This window comes from Eptesicus fuscus, chromosome 7, assembly GCF_027574615.1.
Source record: "Eptesicus fuscus isolate TK198812 chromosome 7, DD_ASM_mEF_20220401, whole genome shotgun sequence".
Lineage (NCBI taxonomy): Eukaryota > Metazoa > Chordata > Mammalia > Chiroptera > Vespertilionidae > Eptesicus > Eptesicus fuscus.
In genome coordinates this window covers 21,397,917-21,420,584 of record NC_072479.1, presented here as the reverse complement: position 1 = coordinate 21,420,584, position 22,668 = coordinate 21,397,917, and the positions used below count along the sequence as shown (strand labels likewise).

Genomic DNA, 22,668 nt, shown 5'->3' with positions numbered 1-22,668 from the left:
GAAGGGGGGGTGTCACAGTCTTAATGTATAGCATCTGATGATATCTCCACATAAGGAGTTTCAGAATTGAGGTAATTGTAGGACACCCATTTGTGCCACAGAACTGCTAATCTGTGGAACATCCACACATTTGATGTCAGAGTATTAAAAGTAGAGAAAATATACAGGAGAAGTGTTTTTTCTTTAACAAAAGATACAACAGAATGAAAAGGCAACCTGAGAAATGAGAGAGGCCAGAAGGTCACAGTTTGATTCCCAGGAGAGGCATGTGCCAAGTTGCAGGCTCAATCCCCAATAGGGGGTGTGCAGGAGGCAGCTGATCAATGATTCTCTCTCATCATTGATGTTTCTATCCCTCTCTCACTCTCCTTTCCTCTCTCTGAAATAAATAAAAACATATTTAAAAAATATATATATGAGAGAAAATATTTGTAAATCATATATCTGATAAGAGGTTAATACCCAAAACATATAAAAAACTCATACAACTCGACAACAACAAAATAAATAACCCAATTAACATTATATGGCCAAAAAGCACATGAAAAGATGCTCAACATCCTAACCATCAGGGAAATGCAAATCAACTATGATGATATACCACCTTATACCCATTAGTATGATAACTATAAACAGAGAGAGAGAGAGGAAGAGAAAGAGAGAGAAATGTTGACAAAAATGTGGAGAATCCTTGTGCACTTAGGAGAATTGTTATGTACTGTTGATGGTGATTGCCTCAAAATATTGAAAACAGAATTATTACATGATCCAGAAATTTTGCTTCTGTTTACATACCCAAAATAATTAAAAATTGAGTTTTTACATATCCATGTTCTTTTGAAACTATTCACAATACCAAAAGACTATAGCAATCTAAGTATCCATCAAAAGATGAAGAGATATGATATATACATACAATGGAATATTATTCAGCATTGAAAAACAAGGAAATTCTCACACATGTTATAACATAGATAAACCTTGAGGACATTATGCTTATGTGAAATAAGCCAGGCACAAAAGGACAAATACTGTATGACTAGACTTATCATTTACCTAAAAAAGTAAATTCATAGATATAGAAAGAATGTGATGCAAGGAGTGGCAGTGAATGGGGAGTTGTTTAATTAGTATAGAGTTTCAGCTTTGCAATATGGTGAATTCTGGAGAGAGAACAAAATGGCAGTGCTAGTAAAGGCATGCACTCGCAGTAGGTTTGGGGCATGCTGACATCAAATTTATAACTAAAATACAGAACAACCATCATTCAGAACCACCTGAAAGCTGGCTGAATGCAAGTCCTACACCTAGAGAAGTAAAGAAGAAAGCAAAATGAGACTGGTAAGAGGAGCGGAAGCCCAGAATGGGCTGGTCTGACACCCACGTGTGCCATTTTTTTAATCGGGAGGGAGATCTCTCTGCGGAGGGTACGCCTGAAGAGCTAGGGGTCCCAGCCCCACACCAGACCCCCAGCCCAGGGTTCCAGAGCTGGGAAGAAAGGTTCCTGTAACAACAGGCTGTAAAAACCAGCGGGGATTGTGGCTGACACAGAGGCTGCTGGAGACCCAGGTGTTCCACTTAAAGGGCTGCAAAGGAACTTACTCAGACTCCCAGCACCCGGCAGCTTTGGAGGACTCAGACACATATGGAGAGGAACTGGATTGTCTAGCATCAGGGCAGAAACTAGGGGGTGGCTTTCTCCCAGATGGGGGTACTCAGAGGGGTCACTGACCCTATGCTGGGACCTCCCCTGTCATATGACTGGCAGACATATCTGAGTCTCCATCAGTCTGAAGTACACTTTTGGCTCCACCCTGGGGGTTCCCTGAGATTCCGCCCAATCCAATTTTCAGTCCCACCCAAGCTCTTTACAGCAGCTTTTCTATATGAATGGCCTGTCCTGGCTCAGGCTTCAGATTTTGCTAAAATCTCTCAAACAAGCTGCAGATGGTGACAGCATGCCCCAAACCTATCAATAAAAGGCCCAAGACCTAGCACTAGCACCAGCCTGCCTTGTTTCATAGCTGGGCTTCGCCTGGACACCTCCAAGCAGCCATCTGCAGATCCCTCTGTTGTTCCTGCCAAGTGGTCCCAGGCAGTGGCTGACTTTGTACCTCCCTGGAGGCCCTAGAGCCAGTGCTCCTGGTGGATAGCTTCAGACCACAGCAGATTACAACTCTACACATCCACAAGTGATACACTCAAGGAGCAGACTCAGTGAGCACCAAAGCCCCATTGGAGCAAGTCCTGCTCCATAGGGGTATTTCCTGCACAGTAACTCTCCCACTGTAGACTCTGCTGGTCCTCACAGCCAATTGGCCTAGAGTTCAATTCCTACTAGTGACGCCAATGGCAGTAAAGGCTCTACTACAAGACTGTGCATACAGCCCACATAGGAGCATACCTAGAGTGCCCAGCTCAGGTGACTGGGGAGGCTAAGCCATTGGGCCCTATTGCACAATTACTATCTAAATAAATTTAGAAGGCTACTAATTTATTATAAAAAGGCCAACTACTACACAAGGCCACTCTACCAATTCCAGGAGACATAGCAGCTCTACCTAATACATGGAAACAAACACAGGGAAGCAGCCAAAATGTGGAGACAAAGAAACATGTCACACAAGAAAGAAATGGAAGCAAGCAAACTACTGGATACAGAGTTCAAAACCATGGTTATAAGGTCACTTGGGACCTTCATGAGATTTTCAAGGATCTTAGTGCGAATGTTAAAGACATAAAAAAGGACCACTTAGAAATTAAGCATACACTAACTGAAATAAAAAATAATTTACAGGGATTCAACAATAGAGTGGAGGATTCTGAGAATCAAATCAGCAATTTGGAATATGAGGAAGCAAAAACACCCAATCAGAAGAGCAAAAAGAAATAAGAATCCAAAAATATGAAGATAGTGTAAGGAGCCTCTGGGACAACTTCAAGCATACCAACATTAGCATCTTGGGGATACCAGAAGGAGAAGAGAGAGAGCAAGATATTGAAAACCTACTTGAAGAAATAATAATAAAAAACTTTCCCTACCTGGTGAAAGAAATACACTTACAAGTCCAGGAAGCACAGAAACACACAAAAAAGGAACCCAAAGAGGCCCACACCAAGACACATCATAATTAAAATGCCAAGGGTTAAAGACAAAGAGAGGACCTGAAAAGCAGCAAGAGAAAAGCAGGTAGTTACATACAAGGGAGCACCCATATGACTGTCAGCTGATTTCTCAACAGAAACTTTGCAGGCCAGAAGAAAATGCAAGAAATAGTCAAAGTAATGAATAGCAAGGACCTACAACCAAGATTATTCTACCCAGCAAAGCTCTCAGTTATAAATGAGGGTCAGATAAAGAGCTTCACAAACAAGAAAAAGCTAAAGGAGTTCATCATCACCAAACCAATATTACATGAAATGTTGAAAGGTATTCTTTAAGAAGAGAAGAAGAAGATACCAAAAATATGAACAGGAAAATAGCAAAAAATATATATCTATCAATAATTGAACCTAAAAATAAAAAAATGAACACAAAAACCTAATGAACAAAATAAACTGGTGAATAAAATAGAATCAGAGGCATGGAAGCATGGAGCAGACTGACAAATCTCAGAGGGAAGGGGGGTGGGGAGGCAGGAAGAGATTAACCAAAAATCTTACCTATGGACACAGACAGTAGGGTGGTGAAGGCCTGGGGTTGGGTAGCAACCAGGTAGAGGGGGGCAATGGGGGAATAAAAGGGAGACATCTGTAATACTCTCAACAATAAAGATTTAAAATAAAATAAAAAGATGATGAGTTCTGGAAATTGGTTACATAACACTAAAAAAATATACAGAATATATCACGTTGTACTGTGCCCATGTATAATGAAATACACAGGATCAAAATTTAAGATACATAAAATCAATTCCCCACTATATGTAGTTTTAAAATTCTCACCTGATTTTTTTGTGTTAATTCTTTAACAGAACTTTTAAGTTTTTGTAATTCTTGCACATACACAGCAACTTCCTGGGGCCCTTTGGCAAGTTCACTCCTTAGCTGGCTTATTGTGGCCTAAAAAAAATAGAGCAAACAGGTAATTAAAAAGTAAATGGAAGCATCCAAAGGCTTTAAGATTATATAGATTTTTGTCGCTGTTGTAAAATTGAAATAATCCTTAGAAGTTTCAACTTGGTTCTTTATCCTACCACCCTATTGCCTGCTTACATTTAATTTACCTAAACATAATTTTTAAAATTTATCCAAAATGCACATTTATTTAATAATACATGAAATAAAAAATTCCATCCTACTTTATGCATTTGAAGCAAGCATGAAACTGCAAACTTGAATTTACTGGCTTTGAAACTGTACATTAACTTTCCTGAATTTGAAGAAAATATGCAAGTCATGCCTACATTTTCTCCCAATTTCTATAACATAGCCTTTTCTTTTTATGTTAAATGCAAATATACAACACAGAATCACCTTGAAATATGGTGGATCATCTTTTTTACTGTAATGGTAAGTATTTGTCTAAAGAAGTTATTGAATGGAAGTTATATATAGTTTCATTAAGCTGGATCACTCTATGATCAGGTATAAGAGCTGAACATGAATTTGCTTTAATACATTTTAACTATTTTTCATGAAAAGTTGTTTCTATTTTTAAAGCAATGGATCATTAAAAAATAATATAAACTTCCTATACATGAAAGTTTTAAGCATTAAAACTTTCTCTTTAGAAAGACTAAGAACTGCTTTTAAGTATGGTTTCCTGTGACATTAACAAAAGAACTTTGTGTTTCTAATATTGCTTATTGGATTTACTTTATGTTTTACATTCCTAAAATTATAATTTTTACTGTCTATATTCTTTATTCATATTTAAACTTTATAATATGAATAAGATAAACTTTAAAATTTTTTCTTACTAAACACATCAGCAGTTACCTACATCATAGATTATAAATAAGTACTTTCAACTTCAAGGAAGAAAATTTAGAAGGCTACTAATTTATTGTGATAAAAATGCCAAAAGATCTTTTATACTACTCCTTTGGAAACCCTTCCAGAATATGTGGTATCACTATGATGAAATTCAAACAAAAAAGGCTCTTTGTTCTAGCCATACTACCTTTCCTCCCTATTTCATTTTTCATCCTCACCCAATGATATATTTATTGATTTTAGGAAGAGAGGAAGAGAGAGAAAGAGAAATTTGGATCAGTTGCTGCAACTGGGAATCAAACTCAAACCTTTTTGGTATACAGACAGTGTTCCAACCAGGGCCCTTTCCTCTCTATTTAACAGGCCAAGCTCACCAGTGCCTTGAAGGCTTTAGCACTTGCACTGACTCTTTCTGTTTCCTGAATCCTACTTACTTCGTTCTTCTCACACATATGGTCCTTGAGGAAACCTTCCTGATCATTCTATCTAAAATTGTCCCACATTATTGTCAGCTCCACACTTCTTTATTTGTCTTTACAGCACTTGTCATTAACTGACTTTCTACCATAATTTGTTTACTTATATACTAGAGGCATGGTGCACGAAATTCATGCACGGGAGGGAGGGGGTGGTGTCCCTCAGCCCAGCCTGCACCCTCTCCAATCTGGGACCCCGTGAGAAATGTCCGACCATTGGGATCGAGCCTAAACGGGCGGTCGGACATCCCTCTCACAATCCAGGAATGCTGGCTCCCAACCACTCGCCTGCCTCTGCCTGATTGCCCCTAACCGCTTCTGCCTGCCAGCCTGATCACCCCCTAACCACTCCACTGCCAGCCTGATCAATGCCTAACTGCTCCCCAGCCGGCCCGACTGCCCCTAACTGCCCTCCCCTGTCGACATGGTCACCCCTAACTGCCCTCCCTGCAGGCTTGGTCCCCCCACAACTGCTCTCCCCTGCAGGCCTGGTCCCCCCAAACTGCCCTCCCCTATAGGCCTGCCCACCCCAACTGCCCTCCCCTGCAGGCCTGGTCCCCCCCCCCAACTGCCCTCCCCTGCAGGCCTGGGTCCCCCCAACTGTACTCCACTACAGGCCTGGTTCCCCCCAACTGCCCTCCCCTGCAGGCCTGGGTCCCCCCAACTGTCCTCCCCTGCAGGCCTGGTTCCCCCCAACTGCCCTCCCATGCAGGCCTGGTCCCCCCACAACTGCTCTCCCCTGCAGGCCTGGGTCCCCCCAACTGTACTCCCCTGCAGGCCTGGTTCCCCCCAACTGCCCTCCCATGCAGGCCTGGTCCCCCACAACTGTCCTCCCCTGCAGGCCTGGTCCCCCCCAACTGCCTGCCCCTGCAGGCCTGGTCCCCCCACAGCTGCCCTCCACTGCAGACCTGGTCCCCCCCCAAATGCCCTCCCTTGCTGGCCTGGTCTCCCCCAACTGCCCTCCTCTGCCAGCCTGGTCACCCACAACTGCCCACAACTGCCCTCCCCTGCCAGTCATCTTGTGGTGGCCATCTTGTGTCTTGGAGTGACGGTCAATTTGCATATTACTCTTTTATTAGATAGGCTTGTTTGGCTTCCACAAAAGAATACAATAAGCTTTATGAGAGGCAGGCACTGTCTTATTCACTGTTATATCCCCCACTCCTCAGTGCTGATACTTAGGCATTCAAAAAAATACTCTCTAAAAGAATGAGTGATTCTTTCTCCAAGGAGTTAACAGATATTGTTCCATGGAAACCATATATTAGATCTATAAATAATTCATATTCCTTGAAGCCATATCATTGAATTCAACATTGAACTTTCATTCAAAAACTTTAAATTACAAAATAATTAAGAAAAGATATTTTAAGCAAACATCCTGCTGGTAGTTTAGAATTATTATTATTGTCCTAATAGTCTACTACTCTTACTTAGTAAAATAATCACTTAAAGATGGCTAAAAATGTGTATGATTAAAAAAACAAAAATGAGCATATTTTTGAAGTTCTGAGATTGCTTTAAAACACAAAAATGCCATATGACAATAAAAGTATTACTAATATTAAAAGTCTTCCAAAAACACATTACCTCAAGTTTAAGCATCTCCATTAGAAAGCAGAAAAAATAATAATAAAATGATGGATGAAAGGTGGAAAACAGGACTGACAAAAGTACACATTGAACACACAATAAAAATGTCAAAACTTACTGCTAAATCTGATCTCTTAGCATACTTTTAAAAGATAAATACTTTTTTTAATAACTATGCTGAATATAATCATACTTATTCCATATCTTTATCAACATTTTAGTTTTTAAAACTAAAATTCAAATGAGTTTATTTAGAATAAAAATAAAATTCTTAAAAAATTGAAGACCACACTAAATATAAGTTAATTACAACTTTAATATTTTCAATAATGTAGGTCCTTACAAATAACTTTTTAAAGCTTTAAATCCTCAATTTCTGATCTATAAAATAGCTAATTAGTATTTATAAAGTACTTTCAAATTTTTTAGAATGAGTGATTTATATGCCACTTAAAATATCTAGACCTAAAACTGTCAATAAATTCGTAAGGTATATATTTAATAAAAGTAATGAAACATAAGGACCTATTTAACAATGCACACCAAGTTATACATCTTCAGCCTCAACTAGGAATACCAAATAAGTCATTGCATTTTTTAGCTTCTTTGTTTTCTTTTAAGGTGTTTTGTTTTTCATGATAATTTTTAGGTTCAGTAAAATAGTTAATATATAAAATGAAATTTTTTCGATTAAGTTCCTTAAGTGCTATAATTTACCAACACACTTAGCTGAGAATAAATAGAATTAAATGTTATTAAATTAATAAAATATATGCCAAATATTTAAAGAGCAAGCAGAAGCTAAAAACAAATGCAGTTATAAATAAATAAATGAGATGGAATATTTAGACAGTATTTTTTTTCATATAAATGGTATGAGACACAACTCAAAATAAATTTTAAGCTATACTTAATATAAATATTACAACATACAATATGGCAAAATACAAAAAGTCATAACAATAAGTATTAGGGTCAAGTTTAACAGCACAAATTTACTTTTAAGGCAAATCATCAGATCACCTAAAATTGAAGATAGCATGACATAAAAAGAACACAGACTTTGGGTAAGACTTGAGTTCTAACGCTGGCTTCTTAATTTTAGGTGCATGGCCTTGAAAAGGTCATATAACCTCACTGAGTCTCAGATTCCTCACATATATAAAACAAATTTAAAACAGTACTTAACTCACAGGGTTAAAAGAAACAAATGGGACTACATATTTAAAATGCTTAGCATAGTATCCAAAACTAGTGGTACTCAAAAAAGTAAGAGTTTGTTTCTACTAATATTACTTTCTTATGCTACCTTTTCTTCAAGTTGTTCAAAATATTTAAAAAATAATGAGGTCTCAATCACTATATATCTATTAATTAACTAAGAAGGGAGTATTATCTATGTTTTAGTAATAATATAATATTAAATCACCAATTATTCAGCAAGAATAAGTCCCTTTATTTTAAAATTTACTTCAAAACACAAGCGTTTTTCATGAAAACTTGAAAGAACCTCTTCTCATATGATAAAAATATAAATTTTTAAAAATCTTAATATTAAACTTAAAGTAATTCTTTTTTCCCCCCCCCCCCCCTTCTTTTTTAATGTTTTTACTTTAGAGAGAAAGAAACACTGATGTGAGAGAGCAACATCTTTCAGTTGCCTCCTGCACATGCTCTGACCGGGGATTGAATCCACAACCTGGGCATTTGTCTTGACCAGGTCTTTGGTACATGGGATGACACTCAACTAACTGAGCCACAATAGTCAGGGTTAAACTTAGAGTAATTCTTAAATAAAATATTACTCAAAAGTATTTCCCCATGTGTATTTTTCCCAAAATGCAAGTAAATATATTTCTTCTCTTTGTTCAAATTCTACTGGTATAACAACTATAATACCATAATTCTCAGCTGGAAAAGGTCAAGGAGGATTGCACTTTAAATAGACATATTCTGAAACTGCCATTACTGTGATTCAATTTTAGTCACCCCATTGCATTTGTTTTGAAATTTCAAATAACATTAAGGGAACTTTTCATTAAAACAGAATAATTTTTTTTTAATTTGTGAAATACTAGTAGCCAGGCAGATTTAATGAAAAGTAATTCTTCTTGAAGCACAGAAGTAAATGACTAGATTCACTCAGGTTCAAGTATTTCTACTTTAGCATTAGCTAAATGGGATTTTCCTCATAAGATGTCTTTGATTCAGCCTCTCCTTGATTCACATTAGGAGCTTTTAACTGTCTTCAATTAGTTCATGAAGTCCCTGAAACTGCTGGAAAAACTGTGAGATTATGTGTTATTGGGTTACGAAGATCACTTTTGGGAATTTTGGCCCTAAAATTCTTAAACTTTAAACTCTGAAGTGTTAAGGCTCATAAAGCCTCATATGCCTATGTGTGTTATACCCATAGACTTTCACCATTCCCCCACTGATAAGATACAGGAAGAAGTAAAAAATGGCATGGATTATCAATATTTAAAATCCACAGCTCAATATATTACTAAATATGAATAGAATAGCTTTCAGATCACCAGCTTAAAAATTCTAAGACAGAGATACAAATTGAAAGGTCACTATAACTTTACTTTTAAACTGAAAATATAAAAAAACTGAGGTCCACATCACAAAAGAGAGCTTAAGAACTACAAATAATAGTATTCATAACAATATTTCTTATAATATAGTAAAAGGGATAAAGGCTGGTATTTTTACACAAATATATTTGTTATATATCCTAGAGCTTTTCACATGCTGACATAATTATATAAGGGATTTACAGGCCAAGGTCATGTCATGGTTGAAAAATGATAGAAGGAACTGAGAATGTTTATCCTGGAAGAGAAAAAACTCAGTAAATATGAACAGCCTTCGAATATCTCATGAGGAAAAGAGGATTAATTCCTGAGGAGAACTGTATCCAGTGCATGTAAATTACAGGGAAATGAATGTCAACTCAATGGAATGGCTGACTTATGAAGAAATATGAACCTGTACACCATCTAGCAAGAGTTGTATATCACTTCTCAGACAGGCTTCCTTTACCCCTACCTGATTGAAATAAACTCAATTACCACTTACTGACTAGCCAGAAGCAAATTTAACTTTAAATATCATCTCTACACAATATACATCATTTATTAAATTGTACATTACACTTTTATGCAAACATTCTTCTCTAAATGCCTAGCTACATAAAGCAGAGATAAAATAGCGACTCTCAGACCATATTGTCTATATACAAATATTACTCATAGAGAAAATGAAAGAAGTGAAATACTGTTTTGATAGGTTAGTCAGAAAAATCTCAAATCCTGGCTTCTTTCAACAGTATAAACAAGTTAATGTCAATCACATTTAAGTACACTGAACTTCATTACCTCTGAGTTAGCATAATCTGCTTGTAATTTTTTGCACTCATCTTTGAGTTTTTCAGATTCTCTCTCACGTTCCAAGGTCATGTTATCCATTAGTGTTTGAACTTGGACCAGTTCTTTCTTTAGCACAGCAACATCTTCTATACCAGGTCTTTGAAGCTGTGAAGCAACAACACATGTTAATTAAAAATTACAGTGAAAAACTAAAACTATAAACATTTTCAATGGTTCTACTACAAAGAAATCAAAATGAAAACAATCTTTAATATCAATTACTGAACTCCAAACATCAAACACTGATTTCTTCCCACAACAAGCCTCTTCTCTTCTTTAATAGCATTACCACTCAAGGTGCAAAATAGCAAATTCACAATTATCTGCATTTCTTCATTTGTCTTCTTTTCCTTTACAAACTACACCCATTGGTAACAATCACCTGATAAATGTTTACATTCCTTCATTTTCTATCCTATAAAAATGAAGGAGAAGATGTAAGCATAATTAGGATTTGTTGCAGACTGAATGTAGTTGATTCTTCATTCACATAGTTATTGATTGTTAAATAAAGAACAGAAAGGAGTCAAGAACAGATCCAAGGTTGTTAAGCCTAAGGAAGAGTGGTGAAGATGTACAATACCAATGACAGAAATACAGTTAGGAGGAATATGATGACTTGATGTTATACTTATGGAATTTTTTTATTTATCTTTATTGTTGAGAGTATTACAGATGTTCTCCATTTTCCCCCATTGGCTCCCTCCACCCTGTTCCTGCCCCACCCCAGGCCTTCACCACACTACTATCTGTGTTCATGGGCTATATACTTATTGAATTTGAAATGAAAGCTAGAAATACAACTAGAAATATCCTAAAAGTAGGTGGATTTATAAAACTAAAGAGCAAGGGAAGGTCAGGATTAGAGATATGCAGATATGGAAAATACAAAAAAGACAGATGATATTACGATAGAAACAACAAAAATGTTAACGTAATAAATTATGTATCATAAAATTCCGTTTTGATTTAAAAATCATATCTAGAATACAGGAAAGAGGTAGAAGAACTATCAGGAATTTTTTTATTTCCTCCATTTTACCGTACTCAAGCTATACTCTTAAATATTTTTCACCAGAACAGGTATTTCATTTTGAATTTAGAAGATTATAGAGGTACACTCTAATAAATGGTTTGTAAATTACCAGTTCAGTCTTCAGATCTTGAATTATAGTTCCCTCTTTGTTTAATTCTTCTGTCAGATGTGACGCTTTTTGTTCAGCAGCTTCTCGAAGACTCCTTTCTTCATCATATTTTGACTTTATATCTAATTAAAGGCAATTAAATATATATATATATATGTTAGTTTCATGACATTAACTTTAAGGAAGAACAGTCTTAAAAATTCCTGTACATTGCAGTGCATATCTATATATTACTTAATTCAGATCCACTGTCCTTAGATAACCATAAATATGTAATAAAAGTATACTGCTGATTACATTAAATAATGAGCTTAAAATAATAAAAAGTTTCTGTATATATAAGTATTCTACTAAATAGAATTTTAGTGTATATTTAATCACATATAATAGTTAACCTTAGAGCATGTAGTTAAAAAAATAGTAATATATGTAACTGATAGAATAACCAAAGGTTAAATTTATACTATGTTATTTAACATCTTCAAAATGTTATTTGTTAACCTTTAAGGTACTCCAAAAGAAAATTCATCTTCTCTAAAATTCAAGAAGAATTTTATAGAGAAAATCAGTCCTTTGAAGGAAGTAGGTGAGACGACAAAAACAAAATAATTTATATAGTAATTTTGTCATTAAATTCCAATAATCACCACCAAAGTCATAATAAATACTCTATCACAAAAATACAATGTTTATTTCTAGGATGTATAACGACAAAAGGAAATGAAACTGATATGTTAGCTAAAAAATTCTTAATCAATTTACCTGCAATTTCAGTGGCAAGTTGTGCTGCTTTCTGTTCAAATAAGTCTTTCATTTGTTTAATATTAAAATTTTCTGTGTGAGCTTCTTCTAACTGTTGTTCCAAAGAGTGAAGTTCTACAAAAAAGTATAGTATTTACTCACATATAATGTTAATTACAGTTGCTAAATTGTAATTACTTTTATCATAATCATTGCTGTAAAGACAATTAACATGTCTACTGCCAATTACCAGTATCTTCATATTTTAAGAATTAAGCATATCTGTCTCATTTAAGACACAAGTCATAGTTTATAAATATGTAAAATAAATGAAAGAACTATTTAGCATCACACCCAAACAATCTACAAATACTTGCTTAAAAATTATTTTGATTTCATATTTCATAGTTATTTTTCTATATCTGTCAACTGACTAAAAAGGAATATATTCTGCTTCTCTGATAAAATTTGTAATAATGTGAAATGAAATGAGAAATGGTTTAAGGAAAACAATCAAGGTCTTCAGTAAAATAATCAATTTAAAATATGCAGGCAATTGCTAATATTTCATTCTCATAAAGAAAAGAGATTTCAGAGGGAAATTAAATACAGAAGAAAATTAACCTCAAAAATAATTTTGATTATTCATTGAGCACTCCTCCAGTTATAGTCGGTTACAAAGATTCTAGTTTCATCATTTTAAGAGAAAAAGAGTACATCACTCTTTGATTAATAGATTTAACTTTTCATTAAATAACCATATTGATTGATGTAATATTCCAGAAGTTTGTAACTTCAGAATATAATGAACTAAGAAAATACTAAGAATTTTTACTAAATTGTTTAACTATAAAGTTCACGGGTCTATTACTATTATCTTCACTATTTTAGAGCAATTAAAATATAACCACAGAACAAAATTCATACAGCAGACATAAGAGAAAAATTTAAAAAATTAAAAAGAAGGATGAGAAAGAAGAAAAAGAGAAACAAAATATCTGCTTTAAGTAAAGTTACCTGCTGATGAATCAGCCACCAATCCATCAGGTTTAGACACCTCAATGAAAACAAAAAGACATAAATTCATTAAAAAAGAAAATACTGTTACAATTGCCAATGCTTAAAAAAAAATATCTGAAAGCCACATTCAGTCAGGAAAGTAAGAACATATAGATGAAAATTAAATTTTGACCTGCTCACATTCTTCCAGATCTCTAAGGCAGTGGTCGGCAAACCACGGCTCACAAGCCACATGCGGCTCTTTGGCCCCTTGAGTGTGGCTCTTCCACAAAATACCACATGCGGGCGCACACGTAGAGTGCGATTAAAACTTCGTGGGGCTGCCGAAACCGGTTTGGCTCAGTGGATAGAGCGTCGGCCTGCGGACTGAAAGGTCCCAGGTTCGATTCCGGTCAAGGGCATGTACCTTGGTTGCGGGCACATCCCCAGTAGGGGGTGTGCAAGAGGCAGCTGGTCGATGTTTCTCTCTCATCGATGTTTCTAACTCTCTATCCCTCTCTCTTCCTCACTGTAATAAATCAATAAAATATAAAAAAAAAAAAAAAAAACTTCGTGGGCCATGCGCAGAAGTCGGTTTTCAACCTGGGCGAGTCTATTTTGAAGAAGTGGCGTTAGAACACTCAAGGGGCCAAAGAGCCGCATGTGGCTCACGAGCCGCGGTTTGCCGACCACTGCTCTAAGGTAATACTAGGCACACTGGCATAATAATTAACTGTAACTCACTGGTTCAAAGAACGTTTTTATGTTGACCTGTAAGAAAATACCGTAATATGTGTCTTGCAATAGATCGCATTTTAAATTCCATAAATTCAGTAATAAATATAAATTACTCCAATTAATAAATAAATATATTACAATTGTAAATCAAATAATTCAGCAGGCAAGATTCTATCTACACTAATAAAAGAGAAACATGCAAATTGACCGCCCCTCCGCTACGCCCACCAGCCAATCAGGAGCGAGTATGCAAATTAACCCAACAAATATGGCGGCGGCCACAGAGCTGCAATGAGCAGGAGGCTTGGGTTGCCCCCGGCGATGGAAGAAGCCAAGCTTCCAGCCGGCCCTGGCCTCTGCTCAAGGAGGGGCTGGAGAAAAAAAAAAAAAAAGAAGGGGCTGGGAGCCTGGGTCGCCGGGGGACATGGCCAGCCTGAAAATGGTCCTCAGCCCCTCACCCAGGCTGGCCATGCCCCCATGGGGTGAGGATCCCCTCTGGGGGGCATGGCAAGCCTGCAAACAGCCATCAGCCCCTCACCCAGGTTGGCCAGGCACCCTAGCGGGAACCCCCACCCTGAAGAGGGTGTGGCCAGCTTGAAAACAGCCCTCAGCCCCTCACCCAGGCTGGCCACGCCCCCCCAGTGGGGAATCTCACCCCATGGGGGCGTGGCCGGCCTGCAAACCACAACAGGCCCCTTGCCCAGGCTGCCCCATGCCCCAAAGGAACCCCCACCCTGATCCATGACACCCTTCAGGGCAAACCAGCTGCCCCCCACCTGTGCACCAGGCCTCTATCTATAATAATAAAAGGGTAATATGCTAATTAAACTGGGAGACCTTCAGGACATTCTTCTGGACAAAGCCATGGTGGCAGGGCCGAGGTAGAGGTGGTTAGAGGCCAAGAGGGGAGGGGAGTTGTGGATGATCAGGCTAGGATGGGACGGCAGTTGTGGGTGATCAGGCTGGTGGGGGGCCATTGGGGGTGATCAGGCCAGCAAGGGGGAGGGCAGTTGGGGGTGAGCAGACCAGAAGGGGGGCCAATTGAGGGTGAGAAGGCTGTCAGTGGGGGTCAGTTGGGGATGATCAGGACAGCGTGGGGGGCAGTTTGGAGTGAGCAGGCCAGCAGGGGGGCAGTTGGGGGCAAGCAGGCCAGTGGGGAGGGAAAGTGGGGGCAAGCAGGCTAGCAGTGGGGGCAGTTGGGGGCGACCACACTGGCATAGGGGGGCAGTTGGGGTGATCAGGCTGGCGGGGGGCATTTGGGGGTGAGCAGGCCGGCGGCAGGGGGCAGTTGGGGGTGAGCAGGCCGGCAGGCAGAGTGGTTAGGGGCAATCAGGCAAGCAGGTGAGCAGTTAGGAGCCAGCAGTCCCGGATTGCAAGAGGGATGTCCGACTGCCGGGTTAGGCCCGTTCCCTGTAAACCAGCAGTAGGACATCCTTCAAGGGGTCCCAGATTGGAGAGGGTGCAGGCCGGGCTGAGGGACACCTCCCGTGCACGAATTTTGTGCACCGGGCCACTAGTACTATAATATTTGAAAATTTACATAAGATAAATATGCCACAGAACTGTCACTACTAAAAAATTTGGCTTTAAAAGCATAAATTTTGAATTCAGTCATAAATCATTTTTAAAAGAAGCAGAAATAAAGAACATATTCTATAAGGTTTAATTTATCACATGCATTAGGAAAAAATAATATACTGCCTTGTCATTATTGTCATAGTCTAAAGAATTATACACATATGATAGAGTTTGTTTAATAAAGCATCTCATAGTATACCTGATTCTTTTTCCATCCATTGATTTGGACATTATGATTGCTAAGAATCATCAATATTCCAAGTACATTTCCCCCTAAAGGTAAATCCCCTAACAGGTCAATTTACACCTTGCACTGTAGAGAATTTATTTATTAAATGTAAAACAGTCATCTCAAACGTAGTTAACAACTTCCTAAGATAATTCAGCCCATACTTGATTAGTTCTTAATAGCATCCATGTAAAAGATGAGTAATCTATAAATATTTTAGATTATAAAAATACCATCTCAGTTATAGAGGCTGAATAGTAAAAAGACTGATATTGTGTTGTCCATGGATTTTTGTCTTTTCTAGTCCAAATGACAATTTTTGGTGAAAAAAAATAAAAGGCTAAAAGACTGATTGAGAGTCACAACATGCTAAGATAATGTTCAAAGGGATCACCAATCCTATATAATAAAAGGCTAATACGCAAATCAACCTAACGGCAGAACAACCGGTCGCTATGATGTGCACTGACCACCAGGGGGCACGCGCAGAACATTGTAAGTGTGGGCAACAGGCAGCAGAGTGCAGAACATGGTAGGCCTCAGCCACAGCGGGATGGTGGAGCAGGTGAGTGGGGGCGCCAGACCAAGGCGGGGCTCTGGTCACTGTCATCGGGGTGAGCCTCTGGTGGTTACTGAAAATTCTTTGCTCCCAGCGTTTGCACCTGCTGCTGGCGCCAGCCCCGCTTGCACCCACGGCTGGTGCCGGAGCCGTCACTCACACCCGCTGCCGGGACCCAGTGCCGGCCCCAAATGCTTGGTGCAGTCAGCCAGTGTGAGCGGCGGCTGCCGGCCCTGATCGCCTCTGCGGGTTTCTCCACCTCCCACTCCTCCTGAGGGGTGATCGGGGCAGCTGCTCTCACCCGCTAACAGCGACAGCCCTGCTCACACCCGCTGCTGGCACTGGCCCCAATCACTCTGCGCCGCCAGTGGGTAAGGGCAGGGTCAGCGCCGTCAGCGTGTGGGAGTAGTGGTGGCAGGAGCAGGGCTGTGGGCAGACAGGGGAGTCAGGAGCTGTGGGAGGGGCCGGGTGAGGGCACAGAGGATGGGCCAAGACCCGCCCCTGTGCCCACTGCGACCCACAGTTCCTTTCAAAGTGCACGAATTCATGCACTGGGCCCCTAGTTACTTGATAAAATATTAGAACTACTGTTGAAGGGTATTCATTTTATTCTTGCAAATGAAAATTATAGCCCTAGCCGGTTTGGCTCAGTGGTAAGAGCGTCAGCCTGTGGACTGAAGGGTCCTGGGTTCGATTCCGGTCAAGGGCACGTACCTTGGTTGCAGGCTCCTCCCCAGCCCGGGTCTTGGCTTGGTCAGGGGGCATGCAGGAGGCAACCAATCGATGTACCAGTATCTCTCTCACATCAATATTTCTCATTATCTTTCCCTCTCTTTTCCACTCTCTCTAAAAATCAATGGAGCCCAGATGTGGTGGCTCAGTGGATTGAGTGTTGTCCCATGGACCAAGAGGTCCTGGGTTCAATTCCCAGTCAGGGCACATGCCTGGGTTGCAGGTTCTATCCCCAGTAGGGGCATGCAGGAGGCAACCAATCAATGAGTCTCTCTAATCATTTATGTTTCTATCTCTCTCCCCCTCTCCCTTCCTCTCTGAAATCAATATAAATATTTTAAAAAATTAAAAAATTTTAAAAAATCAATGGAAAAAATATCCTCATGTGAGGATTAAAAAAAAATACTATATATGGATTTGACAAAATTCATTATTCCACAATTCTTTATGCAATTTATATAATTTTAGTTTAAAAGTCAATATAATGTTAGTATAAAATCATAATTGGTTAAGATATTTACTTAGAAAATACACTAAACTATGAAGAATCTATATAACAAAAAATCTCACTCAGAGATAACTACTTTTGATAACACAGTGATTTTCTTGTTTTTTCTATATTTTTATGTAAAGTCATATAATATTTACATGGGTTTATGTATATGCACACATATATATAAATATTTTATTCTGTTTTTTGAAACCTAATTGTAATACAAGTTTTCCCACGTTTTCAAACAACTTTCACTATAACAGTTAACAATAGTTCTTTCCCTACGAAAAGACATTTTAGTCATTTCCAACTTGTCACAATCACAAATGCTTTGAAGTTTCACTACTGTTTGAACCTATATTTTTTAACCATTTTGATACATTGTTAGAATACAATAATGTAGCCTAATATATATATATATAAAATAAAATCCACAGGTAACTGGTTTTTAATGGAGCACCTTTAAGAAGTTATCTCTTAGATTCCCATATACTTGTTTGTATTCATTAGAATTACAAAAGATATACACTGTAGGCTATTAAACACAGGAAACAAATTAGTAAATTGTTTATATCAAACCATCTGCCTACCAAAAAAGTGCTGTGCTTAATTTTCAACAATGACAATAATCAACTAATAAACACAATAAACACACTTCAAGCATTTAAAAACAATTACTTGCTGCTGCAGCCCTTGAAATTTTTCTAATTCTTTCTTTAATTCTTCTGAGTACCATTTTTCTTCCTAAAAGGGAAAAAAGAAAGATTTTTAATTAGCAAATTTTAAAAGATTTACTATCTGAAACACTGAAAATAAACTAATATAATAATTTTTTTCTTACCTTAAGTGAAGCCTGTAGGTCTTGGACCTCTTGTCTAAGTAGTGTTACATCATCTCTAAACATATAAGCAGGGGAGGGATAATTAATAATGTTCTTCAATGAACAACCTACTCTCTTAACAAATCATGGCTAGTGTCTGTATATTAATATTCTAGTTTTCTCAATTAAAAAAATAAAAACTCTTATAGATTTTATGTACAGTGGCATATATATAAAAACCTAAGGAAAATAATTTTATTCCTAAAGTTCATTGTTTGAACTTTAGGAATAAAATTACTTTATCATGGAAAAATACTTTATCATGGAAAGAATTATATAACTGAAGTCCAAATGGCTAAGCCAGAAACAAAATATCTCTCATTAATTTACCAACAATAAGAATCAATGTTTTCCTATTGCAGTCAGCACAAAATCTAAACTCATTAACAAGGACTATAAAATATGCACCATCTAGTCCTTGCCTTATCACTCTATCCCTCATTCACTAGCTCTAGCAACATTGACTTCCTTCTGTTCCTTGAGTCTGATATGCTCTTTCCTGTGGAACCTTCTCACATTGTTTTCCTCACCTAAGAGTCAGTATGACAAAGAATGGTAAGCCAAAGACCATTCTTGGCCCTAATGCAGGAGAGATTCCATGATAAAAATACTTTTGGTATTACCCTTCTGGATGTTTGGACATATCATCCATTGTTGGATTGTAAACAGCAAAAAAAGGAACTCTCCACTATTAATGGTTGCCATGGTAGAAGACACAAGAATTGAAATGAGTTCATTAGGAATCCTCAAATATATTGATTTTGGTATAAAGGGAATAGGAGAACAGGATCATTTCTAATGAGGAGAAGATCAAGTCCACACAGCACAATCATTGTTAGCAAGGTAAAAGATAATGCAACATATTGGTGGGAGAATTCTGATCCAGAATGAGGGCAGAGATAAAGAATAAAAAGAGTCAACATATTGGTGGGATAATTCTGATCTAGAATGAGGGCAGAGATAGAGAATAGAGAATCAGCTTGATCTGTGAAATAGGGCTAATATTAGGGGGGGAAAAAGAGGAAATTGCCAACTAAGAGAAATGTAAAAGATGGAGAAATAAGTCCTCTACCTTTCATAGACATTCATATGTAAGGAATTCATTCATTACTCAACAGATATTTGTTGTCTATTCCAAACTCTCAAGTTGTTCAGTCTAATGGGAAAAATGAACATGTAAAGAAGAGTAATAGACTATCACTAGTTCTATGATAGAAATAAAAACTATTTAGTAATCTATTTAGTAATCTTCCCACTCTATGTATAAACTAGAAGAATGAAGGAAGGAAATAATAAAACCATACTTAAATGTCAAATCTCAGAGGGAAGGCAAGGATGGTTGGGTGGATGGGAAGAGATTAACCAAAGAATTTGTAGTGTATATGCATAACCCATGGACACAGATAATAGCATGGTGAAGGCTTGGACACATTATCACATTAAGCCAAAAAAAGAAGAAGGCCTTAAGAGAATAACCAGCAAAATAGGCAAAATTGGAGCAGAGGCTTAAGACTTGGATTATGGAGCAGCGCCAGAGTGGCTTATGTGTGTCAATCAAGCTTATTCAAAGTCAGGCAAGAATGCTTACAATCAAAATGAACATTGTTGATTTTACAGGAAAGGCAAAATGGTGCTTCAATTTCATGAGGAGAGAAGGATTGGCCATGAGAATGCAAACAAAGTTAGCTCAGAAAATGCCACCAGTTTATGAGGATGATCTCACATATATAGGCAGTGACTCAGAAGACAGCAGTGATACAATAGAAGTTGAAGAAAATGTCATGTCTGGAACTAATAGTGATGAAGAAGAGAGCAGTGATGCAACAGAGGCTGAATAAAGTGATATGCTGCATAATATCGTAGTACTGGTATGTAAACATTACCTGCAGTAATTACTAAATAAAAATGTGTTCTGCTTTATGTTTAAAATATTGATTTCTTAAGTCTGGTTTGGAAAAGTGAGGGGGCATCTTATATATGGGAGCGTCTTACACACGGAAAAGTTCGGTAGTTTAGAAGGAAGTCACAATGTGAATATAGAGCAAGATGAGCACACAAAACAGAGCAAGAAAAATAATCACAACGTATGTCAGCAAAGCCAGATTTTGCAGAGATTATGGTAGATGGTCTACAAAGATGGCTGCCATCAAGTTCTTCCCTTCATACTTGCAGAAGCTGTTTCTCCAGTCACAGTTTACTTCTTAGCCTCTTAAATCTGAGCTGACCCTCAGATTCCAGAGTAATCCTGTGGCTACTTTGACCAACAGAATGTGGGATAAGTGAGGCTCTGACACTTCTGAATCCAGGCCTGAAGAAAATTGGCAGCTTCTAGTTATTGCCTCTTGGAATGCTCTTTCTCAGAACACAACTGCTGGTCTCTAAGTCCAAGCAGCCACATGAAGAAGTCCACCAGAAGAACTAAGGCCCCTGACATATAGCCCCAGCTCAGCTTTCAGCCAGAATCCCACACCAACTCCCAGCACCCAATGAATTTATGGCCATTTTGGACCTTTTGGGCTTCCCAGCACCCCAATCTACATCATTTAAAGCAGAAGAACCATCCAGTCAACCCAAAGAATCATAGTAATAAACTTTATAATTTTAAACCACTAAATTTTGGGTGAATTTTACAAGGTTATAGAGAACCAAAACAGAAGTCAACATACTGTAGGGATTCAGAACAGGCCTCCCCAAGATGTGCTACCTTTGCATGGGGATTACTTTGAGCTTAATGCAATGGAGGTGTTACAGGCTCAAGAAAAACTTTAGCTTTCCTTTAAAAAATTTAAATTGAGGCCTTGCCCACAATAAGAGTAAGAGTTATCACCAAAAATAACTTTTTAGAACCTAGGGCAGGGCAACTTCTAATTATTCAACATCTGCTCTTTTTATCCTGGGAATGACCTTCCTCCCCTCTGAAACCTTAAGGCACCTTATCTCATTTGTAGCCCAGAATGTCATATATACCTAATTTTATTTTCTATCTATGAATCTCTAACTCTCTTGTGTAAATATGTAATTAAATTTGGTTATTTTTCTCTTGTTAATCTGTCTCAAGTCGATTTAATAACTATTAGACCAGCCAAAAGAACCTAGGAAGGTTAAAAAAAAAAATGTATTCTGCTCACACAATAAGAACTGAAAATAATCCAGGATACTCTTGGTCTTTGAAGGAGCAGTTTCAGGAGAATGGTAGAGCAGAATCCAGGGCTTGATGAGTTAAAAGTTGAATGAAAGTTAAGAAGCAAAAATGAGGATACACTGTGGACACTTTTATGTTGAAAGTTCATATACTTAGCACTATCTAAGTCATAGCTGAAAAAGCAACTCTGATAAATTATATCAAATATAAAAATATTTATAATGTGGCCCTAGCTGGGTGGCTCAGTTGGTTGGAGCTTCTTCCCATACACCAAAAGGTTGTGAGTTTGATTCTCAGTCAGGGCACATACCTAGGTTGTGTATTAAATCACCAGTCAGGGCGGGAGGCAACCTATCAATGTTTCTCTCTCACAACAATACTTTGCTCTCTCTCTCTCTCTCTCTCCTTCTCCTCTCTCTCTAAAAATCAATAAAAGGCTTTAAAAATTTATAATGTGCTTTAAGTACATATTTTATATCTATTGCCTAACAAATGACCAAAGAAATGTACCCAAAATTATTAGCTCACACATAAAAATACTGAACAGCATTTCCAGCAGGTAAAGGGAAGATTCATACTTCCCAAAAGCACTGGTTTTCCCAGATATTTTAATAAGTTAAAACAGTCATATTTTATAGTTCTACATTATCTATCAACCACAGTTAAGTGATCATAATGTTTTTCCTTTATGTGGTATCCTTTGTGCTATAGCAAATTAAAGAGGCATCTTTTTTTTTTTTTTAAGAAAAGCATGAAGAAAAATTATTTTACAAGTAGAATGGAATCAAGCTATCTTCCTTATGGGGGTATAAGACAAGAGTTCTTACCAATAGCAAAAGAAAAGCAATTATATTGTTGAATACTGTCTTAAGTAATTCTATTTTAGTTTAATTTAATTCTTAAAATGGTCAGGCAAAATTGCCAAGAAGCAGAATGTATATGTGTGTGCTTACTGTTGTACTGGTAATTATAAAATTTTTTTTTAAATAAT

At 37.7% G+C, this 22,668-nt stretch overlaps 1 protein-coding gene across 2 annotated transcripts in view; it reads right to left on the bottom strand.

Annotated features, from left to right (window-relative positions):
• Window positions 1–22,668, bottom strand: part of EEA1 (early endosome antigen 1) — a 145,696-nt gene that overhangs the window by 73,754 nt on the left and 49,274 nt on the right. For both annotated transcript variants that reach the window (XM_028148559.2, XM_028148560.2), the window contains 7 exons: window positions 18,497–18,551; window positions 18,334–18,399; window positions 13,345–13,384; window positions 12,349–12,462; window positions 11,587–11,708; window positions 10,391–10,546; window positions 3,946–4,062 (listed from right to left, as the gene is read on the bottom strand). In XM_028148559.2, the coding sequence (XP_028004360.2) occupies window positions 3,946–4,062; window positions 10,391–10,546; window positions 11,587–11,708; window positions 12,349–12,462; window positions 13,345–13,384; window positions 18,334–18,399; window positions 18,497–18,551 (670 nt within the window). The remainder of the gene's footprint in view (window positions 1–3,945; window positions 4,063–10,390; window positions 10,547–11,586; window positions 11,709–12,348; window positions 12,463–13,344; window positions 13,385–18,333; window positions 18,400–18,496; window positions 18,552–22,668) is intronic.